At 33.2% G+C, this 24,280-nt stretch overlaps 1 protein-coding gene across 23 annotated transcripts in view; it reads left to right on the top strand.

Annotated features, from left to right (window-relative positions):
* Window positions 1-24,280, top strand: part of LOC126747927 (liprin-alpha-1) — a 455,345-nt gene that overhangs the window by 400,739 nt on the left and 30,326 nt on the right. For 22 of the 23 annotated variants that reach the window (XM_050456896.1, XM_050456904.1, XM_050456907.1 and 19 more), the window contains 3 exons: window positions 10,719-10,929; window positions 14,225-14,379; window positions 14,512-14,714. In XM_050456896.1, coding sequence (XP_050312853.1) covers window positions 10,719-10,929; window positions 14,225-14,379; window positions 14,512-14,714 — 569 coding nt within the window. The remainder of the gene's footprint in view (window positions 1-10,718; window positions 10,930-14,224; window positions 14,380-14,511; window positions 14,715-24,280) is intronic. The other variant, XM_050456905.1, reaches the window with a different exon arrangement.

Here is a 24,280-nt window from a genome sequence, read left to right as displayed (position 1 = left end):
CATTACAGTGCGGCTTGATCTTAGCTAAGATTAAATTACGTGTTTTTGTTTCGTTCGTTAATTCGATAACCGAGTCGAAATCGGAGTCTTTTATGACTGGAAATACGTCACGAATGATATTAAAGTGAAATTCGTTTTTTTCGGAGTCACCATAAATATAAAGGATATTTTTATTCTGCGGGTCTAATATTTGTTCGTTTGAAAAATCAAAATTTGTCAGCATAATAGTTTGTTTTGAATTAAGAAAAGCTGGATAATCTTTAACGGTGATTTCATTTATTTGGATTCGTGATAATGCATCAGCAACTTTATTTGATTTACCAGAAATGTGTTTTATATTAAAATTATTTATATAAAATTTTTGAGTTTTTGCAAACATAGAAAAATTAACGCTATGCTTAATTTTAATGGGGATATTATTTATTCCATAAACTTCTAAATTTTCGGAATTAAGCTTATAATTTGTAAGAAAATTTAGGGGTTTTAAAATAGAAATTGCTGCACCAGAATCTATTAATAATTTTAGGTTTAATGTTTTTATGTGTATGTATAATAATGACTGATTATTTATTTGATAAATTCTAAGGTCGTTATAGGTCGGTTTTCTAGTAATATAGGATTTTGGCATAAAAAATCGGCGTCAACTTCCAATTCGATTTCATCGTCTTTTTCACACTCGATATTTATAGCAGAATCAGAATAAAAATTATTTACGGGGACTTGCGATTCCAAATTTTTAAAGCATTTTTCGGCTTTATGTCCAAATTTATTGCATATTCTACATTTGGGAATTGTTAATTTTATTGGGGGTTTTTGTTGAAATGCATTTGTTTCTGAAAAACTACCTGATGGTTTAAAAGATGCATTACTGTTTTGATTTTGAATATTCATTTTCGAAATCTGAATATTGGTTTGTTTAAAAAATTGTTGATTTTTATAGTTAATAATTAATTGTTTTACTTCTGTTAATGGCTCAGGTTTTAACGATCTTAAGCACTGCGACAAGGGATCTTTTAAACCTGTGACTGTTGTCACTAAGGCAGATTTATTGTGAAATGTGGTCAAGCAATTTTTTTCAATAGTGTTAAGCTTAATGTCATATTTAATAACTTTATGAATTCTAATTAATTGACTTTCAATGCGTTCTACAAACTTTATAGGTTTTTCATTAAGTTGCTGTTTAAAGTGGCAGAGTTCAAAATTTAAACAGTGAATATCTAGTATTTCACCATATTGTTCTAGAAGTGCAATTTTTATGTCATCCCAAGAATTAAATTCTCTTGAGCCAATAAATTTTAAAGCTTTGCCTTCTAGTCGGTTTTTTACGATAAAAGGAAAAACATCTAATTCGTTTTGATTAAATTTTGAATAGACAAAATCAACAGAATCAATAAAATTATGCAATTTAAAGCGAGCACCATCAAAAAGGTTAATTAATTTTATTGCTTTATCGGAAGTTATAGTGTAAGTTGTTGAAGTATTTGAATTTGAATTTTTAGTTGTATCAGGCATTGTGCAAGGTGGTAAATTGAGTACAAGTGATACAACCTACAAGAAAAAAAAACAACGAAAAATAAAATAAATTTGATAAAATTAAATAATCGTGCAGTAAGACTCACCCTGCAACTCTTGTACTCCGTGAGAATGACTGTAGCCTGTGGTGTTTGTGTTGGTTCGTCGATCTGCTTCTACTCAGTCAGCATTGCGGTGGCATTACACCTTGACTGTGTTGAATTTTTTTCATCCAAATTCCAGTGAACTTCGGGCTAGGGAACGTCTTGAAGGTTCTGTCTTCCAGTAAATCCCAAATTCCTTCGTTAGGCTAGGGGAGAGCTGAGAGGACCTTTTCTTGATAGTTCCAAATTCCACTTGGTAAACGGCTAGGGACGACAGACAGCGAACAACGTGCAATCTCGAACGCGTTTTTGTAAAATTTTTTGATTTCCCGGTAAATTGAAATTATGATCTCTCCGGAATTATCTTACCGACTGCGCCAGTTTTGAAATGAATAAAAGAATGTTTCCTTTTTTTCAATAAAAAATTTAATATGTTAAAAATATAAAAACTGTTTTAAAAAAATATGAATACAAAATTGAGTCGATCTTGCGACTTAGGCGGTACAGTCAAATCTGATTATTTAAAAGTTCACACACAGGCACAAAAACGTTTTTCTTATAGTTCTTCGTCAGCTAAAATTTGGGAACGGTCGAATGGATGAACCAGTGGCGTAACGTAACATTTGTAGCTAAAGGTTGGATAAAAGGTTATTTATTTTTAAAGGTAAAATATAAATTCTCTTTTATTTGTTTTTTTTTGTTGTACTTTTTGCGTACAATTTACCTATTGGTCCTACGATCCAACTTTTGCCTCACTATTTAGAAATATAAATCAGAATAGCATAAATAATTTAAATTTAAATAAATATCGTTAATTTAATTTTATTAATAATTTTATAAACAAAAAAATTATTTGTCACGTACAAACTATAGCAACTTATGCGTGTAATAAATAAATTTTTAATAATTTTTTGTCTGTATTTTAAAATTTAGTAGGCTTTCTTCCCCAGCAACACACGATGGTTAAATAAACGTTGATTTTTGGTCGAACTTCAATACTAAATATCGGATCAAATGTCCACGTAATATACCTTAAGGAATTTAATATTATGTTTATGTTATTCACGTTTAACAAGAAGGTTAATTACTTGCTAATAATATACAATTATTAATTCATAAAAGTATGGTATATTGTTTACTATTTAGCGACGTTTACAAAATGCCTTTAATAGAACGGGCTTCTAGACAAAGGTATCTATTTAAGCTTAAATCGTGGTATATTATACCGGGTGTCATATATTATTATCGTTAAATATATATTTATTCAACGATTTTTTAGTAAAACTACAAAATTCTTAGTTGCAAGAAAATAAAAAAAGTAAAACTGGCAAAATTGAAATCTGAACCCAGACCGCCCGACTCATAGTTTACTCTCATTACCATTAAGCCATGAAGCGCTTGCATAGGTACACATTGTCATGATTTCTTTCTTTTTTTATTATTTTATTAATAAAAATATTATTCATTCTCCAATTTTTTTTGCTTAAAATAGTTCAAAGAAGATTAGCCTACTTTATTAATGTTAAAAATCGGAGATAAGTCAACTAGAACCGGTTGGTCCTTGGTGTTACTTGAGTTAAATGGTACACCAGTTAACTGAAGATGACCCTGATCGAAGAACAGAATTCTGCGAAACTATAACGTAAACCATTGCACGGCATCCTACCTTTATTATGGAGATTAATATTTGTTTCAGTGATGAAAGTACATTTTTTCTCAACGGTAATGTTCAAAGACAAAATTGTCGTTATTGAAGTGACACTAATCCTCACGTCTTCCGGAAAGCTCATACTCAATATCCAGAAAACGTTTGGGCAGGGATATTGGGAAACCATATTGTGGGGCCTCTATTCATCGAACAAAATTTAACAGGCGAACTGTATTTGGATATGCTGGAAAATTCTATTGACCCTCTAATCACCGAAATTGTCGGAACGAATCCTAATGAATTCGATATGGATATTGTATTCCAGCAAGATGGCCCTCCTCCACACTACTCCAGACAAGTTCGGAACTATTTAGATAACAATTTCCCCGGTTGTTGGAATGGCCAGCTCGCTCGCCAGATTTGACACCTCTAGACTGTTTTTTATGGGGCTATTTCAAGCAAAAGGTATACGAAACTAAACCTGCTTCAGTATTGTAGAAATATCGATGTTGGTGTATTTAAAAATGTTCGGTGTGAAATTTCGGACCGACTGTTCTTGTGTCGAGAAGTTCAAGGCAACCATTTCCAGCATCTTCTCAATTGAACTCAATGTATTTATTCGATATATCAAGTTAAATGTTAATGTATTCAGGTAACTATTAAATGCACCACCATTGTAAAGGTATTGAATTTATATTCTAGGGTTTCAAAACGATGTGCCATAAAACCACCCTTTCCATTTAATTTTTTTTCCAAGATGGCGCCCAGCAGCCCTCTTGAAATTTTCATCTGTCAATTTTGCTTTTAAACATAGTATTCATTCATCAATTCCATTACCTCAAGTTTCAATATTTTGAATTGATCCGTTCAAAAAATAATGTGGGGGAGGACATTAAAGAAAAGCACAGTATATTAAATTAAATCAAATTTAAATAAATAGTGTTATTGCATATATATTTTCTGCAAAATCATTGTTTTTCATTAACACAACCCTTACCACCCCCCCACCCACCCCAAACATTTGCCCAATAAGAAATTCTTTGAAAAATCACTGTTTTTCGTCCATAATATCCAATCCAATAGCACTGTTCTTGTATTAAATGTTTATTAATATACATATATATAAATATATTAAATTTAAAGAAGCAAACTGTGTTATTAGATTAGAAATTAACGACGAAACCAGCTGCTATTCATGCGTATTATTTTGCAAAACAATGATTTTTAAAAACAATTTCTTACTGGTAAATTGTGTGGTTAATGAAAAACGGTTTTTTTGCAGAAAATAATTGTCTGAGAGAAAAATGCTTTTTAAGAAATTTATAGGTGATAAAAAAATCTATAGGTTTTGTGTCTATACTTTTCTCACATAACCTTAATGTTTTCGAGTAAAACGTGATAAAAAGCCCTATTTCTCTAATGAAAGGCGTATCACTATGAAAATTGCAATAATTTTGTCATTTTTTATCGCAATTAAGTGAAAATCCTGTTTTTTTTGGTTCTAGACAACTTTTCATTATCTAGTTTCAAAAATACAGTTTTTAAATTAAAACTATTGGTATATTTATTAAGCTGTGAAATATACGTATATCATATACGATTCTGTGTACACAAGGGACAAAATTTCGGCATTTAAAAAAATTGACAAGGGATTTACATCTCTAGTCTTTGCACTTGATCAGTACACCTCAAATATGCGATAAAATGACCCCGATATCACATATATGCCACTATGTAGGAAACGATATACTTTTCATACATGTATATATCTTATACTGTAATATAGAAATATCATACACAAAAAAATTTAGAAAAAAATTGGAAATGCATTAACGTGTATGAAACAATAATTATACCAAATAAGATATATAAATTAAAAATAATAAATTTGCTTAAAATTAAACAAAGATTTAAAAAATAAAATTTATTTAATAAATATGCAGTGGTGTACTTGTTTTTATTAAATAATATTTACGATAAATCTCTTATAGACGCCATTGGTAAAAATTAATTTGTTTCTTTGTACTTCGAAAAGTGCTCCCTGATAATGCATTAAATTGCAAATTAAAAAAAATCTGCATTGGTAGTAGAGTTATTTAAAAAAAAAAATCTCGTTCCATTAAACGCATTTTATAAACGTCTTTAAGTAGTATACAATATACTATACAATATATTTAAGTTTTATATTATTAACATGTAATAAACATTCTTGTTACACGTTAATAAATCTTGTAGAAGACAGAAACCGTTTTTCTAAACACTCCCTTAGCCCCCCACCCACCCCACACAGTTTACCGGTAACAAATTCTTCTGAAAAATCACAGTTTTTCGTCTAGAATAACCCTGGCACCTGCAGTTTATTCTTTATAAAAGAACATAGCTCTTCTGGAGTATTATCGGTTTTCCTAACCTCCATAACACATATTTTGATGCTTCTAATATTTTTAGAAGATTGAGTTTTTGAAGTCAAAACTTAATGACTTATCTTTGAAAAAAACTAAATTTCCACTTATTTTCTATAAAAAAAATGGCACAACTACTGCAATTTTCATAGCGACATGCCTTGTTTTAGAGAAATAGAAGAGGGTTGTATCACGTTTTACTCGAAAACCTTAAAGTTAAAAAATTCACTACACAACTCTCGACACACGTTAACCTCGGTGCAACTCACCGATGTCAAACAATAAATTGTTATTTCTTTCCTCTCTTTAATGCTTTCCCAAAGCATTCGCCAAATATTAGACCAATGCGACTATATTCTACGATAGACGATTCCCTCTGAACGTAGTGGAGATCTGTTTGCTTTGCCCTGAAGAAGCCAATCAGCAGAAACACGTCAGTATCGGCTAATACCATCTTGGGCTACGCTACTGTAAAATTTGAACATTGTAGTTTAATTAACAGAATTTTCACGGGTGCTTAAAGTGGACTTCAGTCGCACTTAGCGGGAGCGTCGGTTTTCCCTTCCATACTCGACGGCTGCCAAGCTAAGACTGAGGCTAAGGACAGGCCGCAACGGTGGTGGGGGAAGTAAGAAACGCAGTGCTGTTTCGCAACTATCTCTCTCCGTCTCATAGAGGTGTAATGGACCGAACCGAGAAACGTTGCAGGCTGACAAAGATTATAGCAATTATTATTTATTTTTTTTTAGATCTTCAGTACGAAAACCTTCATAACTTAGGCAAAAATAGGTCGAATTTACTCAAACTTTCATCAAACCATTAAGAAAACTTTGCTTTTTATTAAAAAATATATTTCAATTTACAGGTTTAATTAAAGAGCTTTATACAGCCTGTCAAAGATGATGGCAACCATTTTTCCATTTTTTTAGACCTTCAGTACATAAATATTCATAACTTCGCCAAAAATGGCTCGAATTCACTCAAAGTTTCACCAAACCATTGAGAAAACTTCACTTATTATTAAAAAAAATATGTCAAGCTTAATATATGATTGAATCAAATTAAATAAATAAATAAAGACTGGAAAATTTATACTACCTACCCTAGCCTACACTCGCCTTATAATTTCAAAAAGTCCCACTCGTAACAACGTATCGACTCGCACAGTTCAAATACCCACTTTTCCCACCTTTATTCAGTTATCAGATAAGCTGGTTTCTCTGAAGATGGCGTAAATAAAGGCCGAAACGTCTGGAATGTAGTCCGACTATACTTCCTCCCCATTTAACACCAATGATACTAAATAAAAGTAATGCTTGATGGCAAACGCAATCAAAGGCCTTGTCACAAAAGCTCAACAGACAAACGTTTCATCGGTTCTGTCCATTAGACCTCTATGAGAAGGAGAGAGATGGGTTGCGAAACAGCGCCGCGTTTCTTACTTCCCCCACCACCGTTGCGCCCTCTTTAACCTCAATCTTAGCTTGGCGGCCGTTGAGTGTGGAAGGGAAAACCGACGCTCCCGCTAAGTGCGACTTTTAGGACTTTTACGACGCAATTTAAGCACCTGTAAAAATTCTGGTAATTAAACTACAATGTTCGAATTTTACACTAACGTAGCCCAATGTTCTCTTAATATTATAAAGCAAACAGACCCAAAATATCTTTAGTCAGTGGCCAAATATGAATGTTTCTCCATAGCCACTTTTGACAGGCAAGTGTTCATAATTGGTCTACTTTAAGGACTTGTAAAAATTCTGTTAATTGCATCACAATGTTTAAATTTTACACTAACATAGCCCAATATTCTCTTAATATTATAAAGCTAACGGACCCAAAATATCTTTAGTCAGTGTCCAAATATGAGTGTTTCTTCACAGCCACTTTTGATAGAGAAGTGTTTATAATTGGTTCACTTTAGAGCCCTGGAAAAATTGTGTTAATTAAATTACAATGTTTAAATTTTACACTAACGTAGCCCAATGTTCTCTTAATACTACAAAGTAAACAGACCCAAAATATCTTTAGTCAGTGGCTAAATATGAATGTTTCTCCACAGCCACTTTTGACATGAAAGTGTTCATAATTGGTTCACTTTAGAGCCCTGGAAAAATTCTGTTAATTAAACTACAATGTTCAAATTTTACAGTAGCGTAGCCCAAGATGGTATTAGCCGACACTGCCGTGTTTCTGCTGATTGGCTTCTTCAGGGCAAAGTAAACAGATGGTGGAAAATCTCCAATACGTTCTCTATGGGATGTTGTTACAGAGTTTGTCCATGAACGATGTTCCTCGCTTGCATATCCGACAAACGTTTCTCGGTTCTGTCCATTAGACCTCTATGAGAAGGAGAGAGATGGGTTGCGAAACAGCGCCGCGTTTCTTACTTCCCCCACCACCGTTGCGCCCTCTCTAACCTCAGTCTTAGCTTGGCAGCCGTTGAGTGTGGAAGGGAAAACCGACGGTCCCGCTAAGTGCGACTTTTAGGACTTTTGCGATGCACTTTAAGGACCTGTAAAAATTCTGTTAATTAAACTACAATGTTCGAATTTTACACTAACGTAGCCTAATGTTCTCTTAATATTATAAGGCAAACAGACCAAAAATATCTTTAGTCAGTGGCTAAATATGAATGTTTCTCCACAGCCACTTTTGACAGGAAAGTGTTCATAATTGGTTCACTTTAGAGCCCTGGAAAAATTGTGTTAATTAAATTACAAGGTTCAAATTTTACAGTAACGTAGCCCAATGTTCTCTTAATACTATAAAGTAAACAGACCCAAAATATCTTTAGTCAGTGTCCAAATATGAGTGTTTCTTCACAGCTACTTTTGATAGAGAAGTGTTCATATTTGGTTCACTTTAGAGCCCTGGAAAAATTGTGTTAATTAAATTACAAGGTTCAAATTTTACAGTAACGTAGCCCAATGTTCTCTTAATACTATAAAGTAAACAGACCTAAAATATCTTTAGTCAGTGTCCAAATATGAATATTTTTCCACATCCACTTTTGACAGGAAAGTGTTCATATTTGGTTCACTTTAAAGCCCTGGAAAAATTGTGTTATTTAAATTACAAGGTTCAAATTTTACAGTAACGTAGCCCAATGTTCTCTTAATACTATAAAGTAAACAGACCCAAAATATCTTTAGTCAGTGTCCAAATATGAGTGTTTCTTCACAGCCACTTTTGATAGAGAAGTGTTTATAATTGGTTCACTTTAGAGCCCTGGAAAAATTCTGTTAATTAAACTACAAAGTTCAAATTTTATAGTAGCGTAGCCCAAGATGGTATTAGCCAACACTGACGTGTTTCTGCTGATTGGCTTCTTCAGGGCAAAGTAAACAGATGGTGGAAAATCTCCAATACGTTCTATATGGGATGTTGTTACAGAGTTTGTTCATGAACGATGTTCCTCACTTGCATATCCGACAAACGTTCTGTCCATTAGACCTCTATGAGAAGGAGAGAGATGGGTTGCGAAACAGCGCCGCGTTTCTTACTTCCCCCACCACCGTTGCGCCCTCTCTAACCTCAGTCTTATCTTGGCAGCCGTTGAGTGTGGAAGGGAAAACCGACGGTCCCGCTAAGTGGGACTTTTAGGACTTTTACGACGCACTTTAAGGACCTGTAAAAATTTTGTTAATTAATCTTTAATGTTCAAATTTTACAGTAACGTAGCCCAATGTTCTCTTAATACAATAAAGTAAACAGACCCAAAATATCTTTAGTTAGTGGCCAAATATGAATATTTTTCCACAGCCACTTTTGACAGGAAAGTGTTCATATTTGGTTCACTTTAGAGCCCTGGAAAAATTGTGTTAATTAAATTACAAGGTTCAAATTTTACAGTAACGTAGCCCAATGTTCTCTTAATACTATAAAGTAAACAGACCCAAAATATCTTTAGTCAGTGTCCAAATATGAATGTTTCTTCACAGCCACTTTTGATAGAGAAGTGTTCATATTTGGTTCACTTTAGAGCCCTGGAAAAATTGTGTTAATTAAATTACAATGTTCAAGTTTTATAGTAACATAGCCCAATGTTCTTTTAATACTATACAGTACACAGACCCAAAATATCTTTAGTCGGTGGCCAAATATGAGTGTTTCTCCACAACCACTTTTGGCAGAAAAGTGTTCATAATTGGTTCACTTTAGAGCCCTGGACAAATTCTGTTAATTAAACTACAATGTTCAAATTTTACAGTAGCGTAGCCCAAGATGGTACTAGCCGACACTGCCGTGTTTCTGCTGATTGGCTTCTTCAGGGCAAAGTGAACAGATGGTGGAAAATCTCCAATACGTTCTCTATGGGATGTTGTTACAAAGTTTGTCCATGAACGATGTTCCTCACTTGCATATCCGACAAACGTTTCTCGGTTCTGTCCATTAGACCTCTATGAGAAGGAGAGAGATGGGTTGCGAAACAGCGCCGCGTCTGTTACTTCCCCCACCACCGTTGCGCTCTCTCTAACCTCAGTCTTAGCTTGGCAGCCGTTGAGTGCGGAAGGGAAAACCGACGCTCCCGCTAAGTGGGACTTTTACGACGCACTTTAAGCACCTGTAAAAATTCTGTTAATTGCATTACAATGTTCAAATTTTACACTACTGTAGCCCAATGTTCTCTTAATACTATAAAGTAAACAGACCCAAAAAACTTCTTAGGAAATTTTATGAAAATCAGTTGGAAAATAAGGAAATTATGCCAAATTTTTAATTTTTTTTGTATAAATTTAAAAAAAATGTAACTCAAAAACTAGCGGGTTTACGAACATTTTTGTAGATACATTTTTTACTTGAATTTTAAGGCACTTTCCAATAAGCCAAATTTCATGAAAATCGGCTAAAAAATAAGGAAGTTATCGCGGTTTTTGTATTTGACTTTGACTACTTTTACTACTTAAAAAGACGTAAGCCCTCAAAAAAGAAGACACTTATACTAAGCAAAACTTTCGTTACATACGTACGCATCTCCCTTCTCTGTCTCGCATGCCCGATCTGAGCCGCTGTTAGTTTAGCCAGTAGAGTAGAGCAATAGTATGTGTTTAGGCAAGGCCAGAACACTCACACGCCCCCATCACCTCTATCCTCTCGTCACAGCAGTCAAGAAAGTCTACACAAAAACGCTTACGGGATGCCCCCGGGACTTGGGAACAGTCGGGATGCAGCTTCGGCAGCGGCGGCGGCAGCTGCAGCAGCTGCCCAGAAGAAGAAGGGGATCAAGAGCAGCTTGGGCAGGTTCTTCAGTAAAAAGGAGAAGGTCAGTAGCTCATTTTTGTGCCTGGTTTTCTAATGATTCATACTTTATTTGCCTTTATATTTAAATTGAAAAACCTTCTTGAAACGCAGGCAACTGAACTGAAAACTGTTACTATCCTTTTTTTTCTATTTTAGGGTTCAATGCACTGAAGTTCTTTAACAAAACAAAAAAAAAAACTTCTAGGGAGTTGACTTGCAACCTTATTCTCTCTGTGAGGTAGTTCATTAATTCAACTACTTCAAAGGAATTAAAATATTCTTTTAGTCAATTATCCTCTTTACTCATTGAGAATGATTGAGGTGAACTCTATTTAAACTACCTCGGAGAAACTTATTCATATATGCAGTCGTTGATATATACAGGTTGGGAAATCGATTACTATACATAGAAAGTTACTGGCAACGCGCACGCATGCATGCACTTCGTGGGCTTCGTAGTCTCCTGCTACGTCATTGTTTTTGTGTGAAACAATGGGATAAGGGAACTGTTTTACTTGCAACAAAATTTCGAAATATATTACGCGAAAGTTTTTTTTTTAATATTTTGCTGTTGCAAATTTTACATACATCAAAAGCTTAGCAAAGATCTAACTGGTTAAAATTCTTTGAGATCCATATTTAATTTGCTAAGAAAAAATTGATACAAAAAACAAACAATAAAGAAATTAAAGAAACGCATAAAGAAGCCCAACAAGTTTTAAGTAAAAACTCGAATAAATTCGAAAATAACTCTCCCAAGGCGACGCTTCGTATGCTTCTGGATAGATTAGGACTAAGTGGTTAAATCACCATTGGGCCCCATGGCAGAAAAGGAAAAGAGAATGATAACTGCCATTTAACTGCTTAGACGAATCTAAAAATTTTTCCAGGCACTTGAGTGTATCTAACCATTTAGTCAGGAGACTGTGAGATGACCAAATTCATTCAATTGTCTGGAAGTAATCAAATTTTTCGAGGCCGACGTGAATTCGGGATTGAATAAACCTGAGGCCACTTACAAAAGTAAACCATGGCATTAAAAGCGTATCGATTTCCGGAACTGTATGTAGGAAAAGGTCCTGCCACGTCCACATGACTTTTCAGTCAGTAAAACATTTTTCTCACTTTTCATGGACAGCTTCAAAAACTGCTGGAATCCGTTTTTCAAGGAAGTACTGTCAGACCAGATTCCTTTTAACAATCCCTCTTTAATAACCAACGAATTCCATTGAGTCCAGTAAACTTTTAATATATTTCCATTCTAGCTTTAAAATTTCTCTAAATTTCAATTTATAAACAAGACCAAATACTGAAGTCATCAAACTGATCGTAGTTGCGTCCCACTCAACGTTGTCATCAGGACTGTTAAGGCCAATTCGATGACAAGAGCAAATATTTTTCTGGCTCTTGTTCAATTCAGTTTGATTGTAAAGTGCTACCACCTTGCTATTAACCCCTCAGGCTTTTCAAACTGAAACAGCCATTTGAGAGAAGCATAGTCAGTGTTAAGAATAAATCATGGACCAATAGCTCTCATCTCGTCTGGTCATACAACAATTTCTTTCTGGTTTTAACTTCTTTTGGAAATAAACAACATTTTTCAATTTGACAAATACCTCTTGAATATTCTTAAAATGATATTCAAATATTTTTGTTCTTCAGTATAATAACGTCATCCAAATAAACTAAGCATGATTCTCATATCGTCCACATAACATAGCGTCCATAAGCCTTTTAAAAGTGGCAGGAGCATTACAGACTGCAAAGGTCATGGCTGTACAACCTTCTAGGTATCCATTCTTCAGATCAAACATTGAAAACTGTTGTAAACCTGAGTCAATTCTTAGTAGGGGACAGAAATCAAAATAAAATCGCTGTAATACAGAAGGCGCCTCCACCACGTCGTCAGGAAAATCTTTGACTAAGTTCTTTCTTATGCGCTGAAATTCATGTGTTACCATTGCTTATATCGTTCTAAGGGGACTATGTTCTGTGGTCAGTGTGCTAGTTTTGGTAAAAGGGAGCACATCGGTAGTTCAATAAACAAGTCCTAAATAGAGTTTTATTTGTTATTTCATGTTTTTGGTGCCGAAATACGAGAAATTTGTGGTTTCAGTGGAGTATTTAACGAGGTTTTTTATAAAAATTAAGCGAGCTTTTTGGTTATTCAACTAAAGACTTCATAAAACTGTCGTGCTAATTTAACGAGGCTTTCAAACACTGCGAATGCTATGCTAGCGTTCGAGAACTTGTTAAACCTTAATAATGCATCGATTTTGATTGAACCAATTAAGGCACCTGACGGAAGTTTAAATAGTCTAAACCAGCGGCTATTTCCAACGGTCAATGACTTTAAAATTGACTTTGAGTGTTAAAAAGTAGCAGAATATTAAGACTTGCCCATGCAGAGTGTGGCAGGTTTGGAATATCGCCTTTAATTACATAACGGGGTGGTATGCTGAGTCCGCTAAAGACCTATAAGGACTACCGTAACAAGAAAATCGTTCATTTATTGTGGACAGTATCGCTCAAAATACAAGGTTGTCTAAATTAGAGTTACGATATTGCTACCTGGTCTGTATATTGGGAAACAGTTTGAAATCTCGGTGCGTCATCTTAATAGGGCGCCCAAAACAGCGTATCCGGGGCCTCATCAATTCTTGATAGGGGATAACTGTATTTGTTGGTAAAGTCCAGTGCAACGATATATTAGAATGGTCACCCGTCAAAACACCAGCATTTTACTTCTCAAACAATGTAAATTGAAGGTGGATGACATTCTAATATATCGTTGCACTAGACTTTAGTCTTATTGAGACCACATAAAATCAAGGTAGATCCGTCTTTTTTTTCAACTAGTACAACTAGATATGTCCAAGGTCTCTGGCATGGTGCTATAACTCCTCGTGTTCTTATTTCTTGAACTACTGAGGCAATTTTACCTTGTTTTTCTATCGGAATTATCGTACAAGGAAAACACATTAACGAACTTGATTTTTCCGGTGACTTGCCCTTGGGAGGACGAAGGGCCAGTGATCAAAGCTCCAGAAGGATTGGAAAGGTCCATTTCATATAGTCACCGGAATGAGCGACGTGGTGTAACAGATCCAGTGACTTTTGGTGGACATTTTAATACGTTTTGTTGTTTACCTTAGAAATAATTAATAAATCAGTTGAAAGTTTGATGTTGCAACAAAAAGAGTGAGTACCTTAAAGAAGCGTGTTTCGGAATTACGTTACAATATTATGGTCACTAATCTTACCCACTTTAGGAGTTGTCTTTTACGAAAACTTCTACAAGTAACAATACATTTCAGGTGAAAGGAAAGGACGTTATCTCGGGCCACGACAGTAACCTAAGCCTCAGCCAAAGCAGCATAACCATTCCGGACGGAGAATTAAGCGATTCCACGAGCATCTCGGGCAAAATTGGCCAGAAAACCGGAGACTTCGATAGGCGGCAAAAGAAGAAGTGAGCTGACACATTTTTTTAATATAAAACACGACGAACTGACTTACACGCCTCTGTTTGTAAGTCAGTTTGTTCAAGTGAGCCTGTTGATTTTTAACATGATAAACTGACTAAAAACGTCTTCATTTCTAGGGAACGAGATTACCGACATGAACTGTTAGCAGAGGCAATGAAAGCCGGCACACCCTTTGCACTATGGAACGGACCAACGATAGTCGCGTGGTTGGAACTGTGGGTGGGTATGCCCGCATGGTATGTGGCAGCCTGTAGGGCCAACGTTAAATCGGGCGCAATTATGAGCGCCCTAAGTGATACTGAAATCCAAAGAGAAATAGGCAAGTATTTAAGATTGTTTTTTGTTTACTGTTTGCCAATAGCTTGTAATATTATTTATTTATTTATTTATTTACACCACTCCACAGAATAAATTCCAATTAATGAGTGGGAAAATTACAACAATAAATTACAAAACATAGGTATCTTAAGAAAATTAAAAAGAATACAATATTATCAATAATTACAAGCAAATGGTATTAAAAGAAATATAGACAAAGTAAATTAAAAGTAAAACATCTAGGAAAAGTGTACTCTTTTAATTTCCGACAAACTGCAATTAAAGATGTCACACTGATCCAGAACAGAGTCATGTATGTTACATGCTCTGCGCAGAGGAGAAAATTTACAAATGTTGGTTCTAGGTCTTGATAGGTAAAAAGTTGATGTATTCCTTGCTGATATGCGAGGCACATGAAAATTTAGTTGCTGCAATAGATCTGGTGAATCAATAATATTATTTACCAACTTAAATAAAAATTGCAAATCAGCGGATTTTCGCCGATCCTCCAGCAAAGCAAACGAAAATCTTTCCAATAAACGCTGATGTGGGAAACCAATTTCTGGGTACACTCCGTCACTCTTGTACCAAAGATATTTGAGAAATTTTCGTTGAATATTTTCAAGTTCATGAATATGATTTGTATAATATGGTGACCAAACTTGGGATGCATATTCCAATATTGATCTGACATAAGAAAAGTACAGGATTTTTAGGCTAAGAACATTATTAAAATTTTGCGAGTTCCTGATGATATATCCCAACATTCTATAACTGCGCTTGACAATATCTAAAATATGCGGTTGAAAAGAGAAAGAGCTGTCAAAGATCACCCCTAAATCTCTAAATTCAGTTGATCTAGGCAGAATAACATCATCTATGGTATAGTTGTAAGTAATGAAGTTTTTCTTTAAGCCAAATGAGACAACATTACATTTAGCCGCATTAAGGGGTAGATTATTATTTTTACACCATGTATTCAAAAGACTTAAATTATTTTGTAGCTGCTCACAATCCAAAATAGAGTCAATTCTAATATATAGTTTTTTGTCATCTGCGTACAGCAGGCTATTAACATCAAGTTGGTCAGATATTGTATTAATGAATGAGTTGAAAAGAAGTGGTCCCAGAATTGAGCCCTGTGGGACTCCGGAAGTGGCAACTATCTGCACCGAACTACGACCAAAACATTCCACGTGTTGTGGTCGCTCGGTAAGATAGGACTGTAAAAGATTTGACAAAGAAGAAGAAAATCCATAATATAGGTCGAAATTATTAATGAGAATGTTGTGGTCTAGTCGGTCAAATGCTTTTGAAAAGTCTGTATAAATAACATCGACTTGAGAGTTTGCATTTATTGATTCGGTGATATATTCTGTAAGAGAAATCAAATTTGTAGTGGTAGATCTACCTTTCATGAATCCATGTTGTCGGGTATTTATGTAATATTAGCTGCTAATATTCTTAGTTTTGGGATGTTTAAGAGTTAGGTTTAGGTTGAAACGTACTGGAATTAAACATAAATTTTCTAACGAAACCTCGAGACTATATTAAATCGAATTTAAGTATAATAACAATTCTTTTGTCGACAATATAAAATTATCATTTTATAAAAGTTAAATGGATTTGTCGTTAATATCCAATATAATAACGCAGTTTGTTTATTTAAATTTGATATAAATATATACATGTATTTATAAATATTTAATACAAAAACAGTGCTATTAGATTGGATTTTATACACGAAAAACGGTGATTTTTCAAAAAAATTTCTTACTGGGCAAATGTTTGGGGTGGGTGGGGGAGGGGTACAGGTTATGTTGATAAAAAACGTTTGTATTGCATAAAATAATTGCTTTAAAAAAAAATAATTTAATTTATTAAATTAGGTTGCAGAAAACTAACTAAAATTTATATTATTTTTTATTTCTAATCACTTATACACGACATGGAAAGCTTTGCATGGTTTTGATACAATCAATTTTTTTTAAATTTTCTTAGTATATTACAAAGTTTCTCCTTTAAGGTAATTATTTTCTGCAAAAAATTCGTTTTTCATTAAACTCACCCTTACCCCCCCACCCACCCACATAACTTACCAGTAAGAAATTATTTTCAAAAAATATTGTATTCCAAAATAATACACATGAATAACAGCTGCTTTTGGCGTTAATATCCAATCTAATAACACAGTTTGTTTATTTAAATTTGATATAATTATTTATATGTATATTCATAAATATTTAATCCAAAAACAGTGCTATTAGATTGGATTTTATACACGAAAAACGGTGGTTTTTTAGGAGTTTTTAACTGGGCAAATGTTTGGGGTGGGTGGGGGGGTACAGGTTATGTTGATAAAAAACGTTTGTATTGCATAAAATAATTGCTTTAAAAAAAAAAATTTAATTTATTAAATTAGGTTGCAGAAAACTAACTAAAATTTATATTATTCTTTATTTCTAATCACTTATACACGACATGGAAAGCTTTGTATGGTTTTGATACAATCAATTTTTTTTTAATTTTCTTAGTATATTACAAAGTTTTTCCTTTAAGGTAATTATTTTCTGCAAAAAAATCGTTTTTCACTAAACTCACCCATACCCCCCCACCCACCCACATAACTTACCAGTAAGAAATTATTTTCAAAAAATATTGTATTCCAAAATAATACACATGAATAACAGCTGCTTTTGGCGTTAATATCCAATCTAATAACACAGTTTGTTTATTTAAATTTGATATAATTATATGCATGTATTTTCTTAAATATTTAATACAAAAACAGTGCTATTAGATTGGATTTTATACACGAAAAACGGTGATTTTTCAAAAGAATTTCTTACTGGGCAAATGTTTGGGGTGGGTGGGGGGGTACAGGTTGTGTTGATGAAAAACGTTTTTATTGCATAAAATAATTGCTTTAAAAAAATAATTTAATTTATTAAATTAGGTTGCAGAAAACTAACTAAAATTTATATTATTTTTTATTTCTAATCACTTATACACGACATGGAAAGCTTTGCATGGTTTTGATACAATCAATTTTTTTTAAATTTTCTTAGTATATTACAAAGTTTTTCCTTTAAGGTAATTATTTTCTGCAAAAAATTCGTTTTTCATTAAACTCACCCTTACCCCCCCACCCACCCACATAACTTACCAGTAAGAAATTATTTTCAAAAAATATTGTATTCCAAAATAATACACATGAATAACAGCTGCTTTTGGCGTTAATATCCAATCTAATAACACAGTTTGTTTATTTAAATTTGATATAATTATTTATATGTATATTCATAAATATTTAATCCAAAAACAGTGCTATTAGATTGGATTTTATACACGAAAAACGGTGGTTTTTTAGGAGTTTTTAACTGGGCAAATGTTTGGGGTGGGTGGGGGGGTACAGGTTATGTTGATAAAAAACGTTTGTATTGCATAAAATAATTGCTTTAAAAAAAAAATTTAATTTATTAAATTAGGTTGCAGAAAACTAACTAAAATTTATATTATTCTTTATTTCTAATCACTTATACACGACATGGAAAGCTTTGTATGGTTTTGATACAATCAATTTTTTTTTTAATTTTCTTAGTATATTACAAAGTTTTTCCTTTAAGGTAATTATTTTCTGCAAAAAAATCGTTTTTCACTAAACTCACCCATACCCCCCCACCCACCCACATAACTTACCAGTAAGAAATTATTTTCAAAAAATATTGTATTCCAAAATAATACACATGAATAACAGCTGCTTTTGGCGTTAATATCCAATCTAATAACACAGTTTGTTTATTTAAATTTGATATAATTATTTATATGTATATTCATAAATATTTAATCCAAAAACAGTGCTATTAGATTGGATTTTATACACGAAAAACGGTGGTTTTTTAGGAGTTTTTAACTGGGCAAATGTTTGGGGTGGGTGGGGGGTGTAAGGGTAGTTTTGATAAAAAACGTTTTTATTGCATAAAATAATTGCCTTAAAAAAATTATATAATTTATTATAGGTATTTGCCAGCAAACACAGTAGAAAATAAAGGTCTTATTTCACCAGAAATTCCTTCTATTATGACGACCGGTTTCGCGATTACAATATCATCGCATCATCAGGTCGAGGACTAAAAGTAAAAGACACAATTTACATAATTGACGAAAAACAAATAAAAAACACAAAGTCACGGTCTCACAACATGTAATTTAACGGGCTACACGTGTTTCGCTCTAGTAGAAAATACTACTTAAACAAAACTAAAAACTTACATAAAACAATAAAAACCTTTAGAAGCCATCCACACACTTCACAGTACATAAATAATAATTTTTAGGTTATAATTTTACAAAGCAAAAAATAAAAAATTAAAAAATAGAACGCAACAACATAGACTTATCGAGAATCGAACCCGGTACCACAAGGTTAGAAGTATAAGTGTAAAACCTATCGACTATACGGATGTTATTTTTACCTCTGACGAAGAAAGTATACTAAACCTTAACTTTACTCTTTATACTAAGGTAGACTCACAAACACGAGAGACTTTAGCTGTGGAGGCTGAGAGTATTTTGTAGACGACTGATACAAGAAATAAGAACATTTTACGCGCTAAAATAATAAACTTTTTAAATTCTAGATGTGGCTCGAACAGCTTAAATAATAACATCAATAAAAGGCACCTAAATTCGCTTAAAAATAAAATAAAGAGTAACGATTTGATATTGTCAAAAGCAGACATTGCAGTTAGATTGGAGTGCTTAGATTGACAGTGCTATTAGATTGGATTTTATTCACGAAAAACGGTGATTTTTCAAAAGAATTTCTTACTGGGCAAACGTTTGGGGTGGGTGGGGGGGTACAGGTTGTCTTAATGAAAAACGTTTTTAATGCATAAAATAAATGCTTTAAAAGTAATAATTTATTTCATTAAATAACTTACTCTCTCAGATTACAGAAAACTAACTATAATCACAAGATAAAACGAACTTACCTGAGGTGAAGTTCAATCTTGATTATATGAAGCCTCGTTGAAGTAAATAAGTCAAGTGTAGTACCTTCGTTCTTATGTCATCGATCACTAATTTTAAAACTAAAACCGCTGATCCTGCATCCTGGCATCCGCTGCTTGGTTCGCTCAGGTTCCTTAGTCTAATTTAAAAGCCTTATTTGTGCAATCCTTAATTGGTCTGAGGGAGGGTCGAGACTCTTATTTACTTCAACGAGGCTTCATATAATCAAGATTGAACTTCACTTCAGGTAAGTTCGTTTAATCTTGTGATTATATTCCGCCTCGTTATCTAGAGTTGGTTGTAACAATAAAATGCATAATATAAAGAAAAAACAAAACTTAAGCATAATAATTATATTCTGATATAACCATAAAATTATAAATGAAGTATAGTTTCAGCGAAAGTAGAATTTTAAAGCAAAGGTCTATTATAAACTGTGGTAAACATCTGGGAATTTTGAGACCAACCAGCAGCCAATCTAATTGTGTCATAATTCAGGCATTTGCGCTTTGTAGCAGATAAGGCCGCGTGTCGGGTATACTATACCCAGAAAATTTATTGACGTCAATTCCACTTTTACTAAGAACCGTCTTAATCCATTGACTAAGGGTCTGTAGTAGTAGTGGCCTTATGGAAAGGTTTTTTAAGTGTAATAAAAAGAGAACTTTCCTTTCCTCGGATATTTTTTGTTTGCTCCAAATAAAGTAAAAGGGTACGCGCCACACAAATAGCTGCGTCAGAATTTAGATAGGGGAGTAATAGCAAAGGTTGAGGTTTATTTCTAGCGGAAGTCTTAATCCTTTGAGGTATGGCAATCTCTATATTATTGTCACTTTTATGGATAAAAGGAAGTTCTATCAGAGCCAAAGTTTGCAGTCTTTGGCCTGTTGCTAGGGCCAATAACGCAACAGTTTTATGCGTGAGAAGCTCCAAGCGAATACTTGTGGTATCAAGTATTTTAAGATACTCTAAAACTATACAAGGGTCCCACGTATTATCATATCTTGGACGACTTGGCCGTAACATAAATACCCCTCTAAAGAAACGTTTTAATCGAAAATCCTGAGCCGAGTGCTATAGCAGATCGGAAAGAATTTAAAGAGCTGTAGGATACGCCTCTATTAAACTGTAGAGTTAGAAATTCCAAGACATCTACCACAGAAATTACATAGGGATCTATGTTTTTGTAGAAACAGAATTCCCACCAAAGCTTTAATCCACAATTATATTGTCGCAAAGTCGTATTCGTTATAGAAACCACGCAAATATCTAAACATCCATCTGGCACTTGACCCCTTTGTAGAGCTTGCCTGATAAGTGACCCGCCATCAGGGCAAGGGTTGGTGTCAGGGGATCAGATATTCTGTCAAAGGAAAGTAAATTTAATTTAGGGTTAAATATAATGGGTTCTGTAACTAATAAAGGAGGAAAAGCATAAAAATTAAAAACTACTCCAATGTAATGTAAAAGCATCAAAAGCAAATGCTTCAGGGTCGCGCAACCATGATACATATTTTTGAAATTTTTTTATTAATCTTACTAGCGAATAGGTCAATATCTGGGGCTCTAAAAGCTCTAACAATTTTGCTAAACGCTTCCCTATTAAGACTCCATTCTGTATCGACATGCACATAACGTGATCCCTTCAATGTTATCTTTGGATTTTATATAAGAAGCGACTATAAAAATATTTTTCTTTTCACATCATTGCCATATTTTATGGGAAAGGGTATTTAATTGTGGATATCTGACACTACCCATCCGATTAATATAAGATATCGCGGTGGTATTATCTACTCTACATAAAATAGAGCAATGTGAAAAACCTGAGGCAAAACATTGAAGGCCAAAGAAAACGGCTAATAATTCCAAATAATTTATGTGATACTCCATTTCCTTATCCGTCCAAAAACCCCTTGTTCAGGCCAAAAATGTTAAATTCAAAGCCGGTGGCGGTAAATAAATATTTTTATTTTAATATATGGGGCGTTTACCAATTTTTATTATACAACAATATTAATCAAATAAATCAAATGCTATAATCATAGTGATAATTACTTACATTAGATATTAAAAGATATAGATATTCATTTTGATTATTAAAAAATTTAAACATTTGTAACTAGTTAAATTATTATTTAATAGCTATTTATTATATTTGGAATATTATTACGCATTGTGTTTGTCACCCACTGGAGCAATATAAATGTGCTATTAACTGCTTAAACAGCTTAAAATAGGATATTTGAAAAGGTATAGTTTCATACTATAAATAGTACAGGAAAACGTAATTTGCAACATACAAATCTGTAAGTGGCTCAAACACTTCACAATACAGAAAGATTGCTCTGTGGCTCAATCACTCCACAATAAGCAACTTGTTGGTAAATAATTCTACGTTATATGGCCATTTTACGTAAAAGCAAAATGATGATATGCAGCTCTAGCACTCTGCTTTTATTAAATGAATTATCTGTAAATATTTTATGTAGATTAAACAGATATTAAATGTTTTATGTCAAATATTATTATTATTGTCTTGTAAAACACATATATTTAAAATAAAATGTTGAAATGTAAATAGCAACAACAATAAAAATAGGAAATAAAAAATAATGAAAATTGGATATGCTCCGTGAGAAAACTCACCAGTAAATTAAAAATTAATAAAATTAATTAAAAATAATCCAAAATAAGGCACGAGCACTTAAAACAAATAATATTCACGCACACTAGTTTCACTTCAAAAGTCGAATACGTTTTTAAAAAGATCTTTTACTGGATGTTAATGAAATCGAACCTTAAGTATCAAATTACTCTTGTATGGCTTGTCCATAGATTCTTTCTTAATCGTAATAGTTATTGCGGCGTTAAAAGAAATGGGACGAAGTGTTTAGTCTAGTTTAATATTTTTTAAAGGGAAAAAACTTACATCTTACAATATCTATCACTTGGTGATCTATTTTATTTTATTTTAATGAAATTCCACAATTAATTCAAGTGTGTTTATTAATAATCATTACTCCGATTTTCAAGTATTAAATGTTTACAAAAAATTGCTGTTAACTTTAAATAACTACGTGTGTTATCTAATTGGACAAGGGTATCGTGATATAATTAGAAGAACAAACGACTTACCTGAAGGAAGTTCGTTCTGTATTATATTGCTGCAGTGCTGATGTGAAGTTGTTAATTTTCTTAATCTTTAAACTTTGCTCGACAGAAAGCTAAAATAGTGTGACTACTACGTGTGTTATCTAATTGCACAAGGGTATCTAGTAAAATACAGAACGAACTTCCTTCAGGTAAGTCGTTTGTTCTTCTAAATATATCACAATTTAAGTTTGAATAGATACCTTTATTATAAATTCCATATCAGCAATTACTAAACGATTAAAATAAAGGTTTTAAACTTATGGTTAGGGTTGTTCTAGGGGACTTCTAGGGGTTGTTCAGTACAACAGTAGAATCCATTTGAGTATAGGAACCCATGTCCGGAAATGTGTCACTACGCCACTACGGCCATAAGACGCGTTTAAATTTAGAAAAAATATTAATTACCTAAATAGGATCTGATGCATTTATTTTTACCTTTTGTATATGATACCATCACAACAATGGTTCAAAATGTCTTCCTCCAACCTCAATTCACCGATTTAAACGCCGCACATGATTTCGGCAAACTACACTAAAATTTTGATCCTCGTTTTGAATGATTTCAAATGCAATTAAGTCTAGCTCTGATTCTACTGGAGTTTCGTAGACTAAAGACTTTACATGTCCCCACATGAAAAAATCGAGCGACGTTAAATCAAGTGACCTAGGAGTCCAAGATACATTGTTAGGGTATATGCCCTATACAATGAAATATAACAGTTATACACACATGAAATAAAATATAAAAATTCGTCCAAATTCCACAACGTATAAACTTACAAGTTAATTTAATTAAGAACTTGTATAAAGAGCAAGGTTTGCAAATTAGAATTTATACAAGGTGTTGCGAAGGGTTATAGCAAATCTATAAAGCCTATAAAAATGTAATAAAATCGCCAAGGAATTACTAGTAATGTTCCTTAGTAAATATTATAAATTATAATAACTATCAACAACTTAGCAATGAAAGAGGCAATAAGTAAATATTTTAAAAGTAGCATTTACACAAGTTACCATTTTTCCATTTGCCTTTGAAAATTTCATAGACTCTCAAGATTTGTATAGAATCCAAAGTTTTGCTCATGTAAGTTTCATTGAGGTTGTCAAAAAGTCTATACAGAAACAAGATAAATTCTGCTACGTACCTACCGTCCTCACTGGATAATTTATTTTGGTCTTCAATGTCTAGAAATAGATAGGTAACATAAAAACATTGCTTTTCAATGTTATAAGGAAGTATTGTTAGGGTATATGCCCCTAAAAATTATTACCAAGAAAAAAACAAGAGGAAGCACAGGTTTTGGGTACAGCCCAGTTTAAACAAGAATCTTCAAAAAACTGAAAATAAACTTTTAAGTGATTTAAGAAGTGATGATTGTGGTTTAGTGCCTGGCCATA

The sequence above is a fragment of the Anthonomus grandis genome, chromosome 20 (assembly GCF_022605725.1).
Source record: "Anthonomus grandis grandis chromosome 20, icAntGran1.3, whole genome shotgun sequence".
NCBI lineage: Eukaryota > Metazoa > Arthropoda > Insecta > Coleoptera > Curculionidae > Anthonomus > Anthonomus grandis.
The sequence above is the reverse complement of the archived record's forward strand: the minus strand, read 5'-3'. Positions and strand labels throughout refer to the sequence as shown.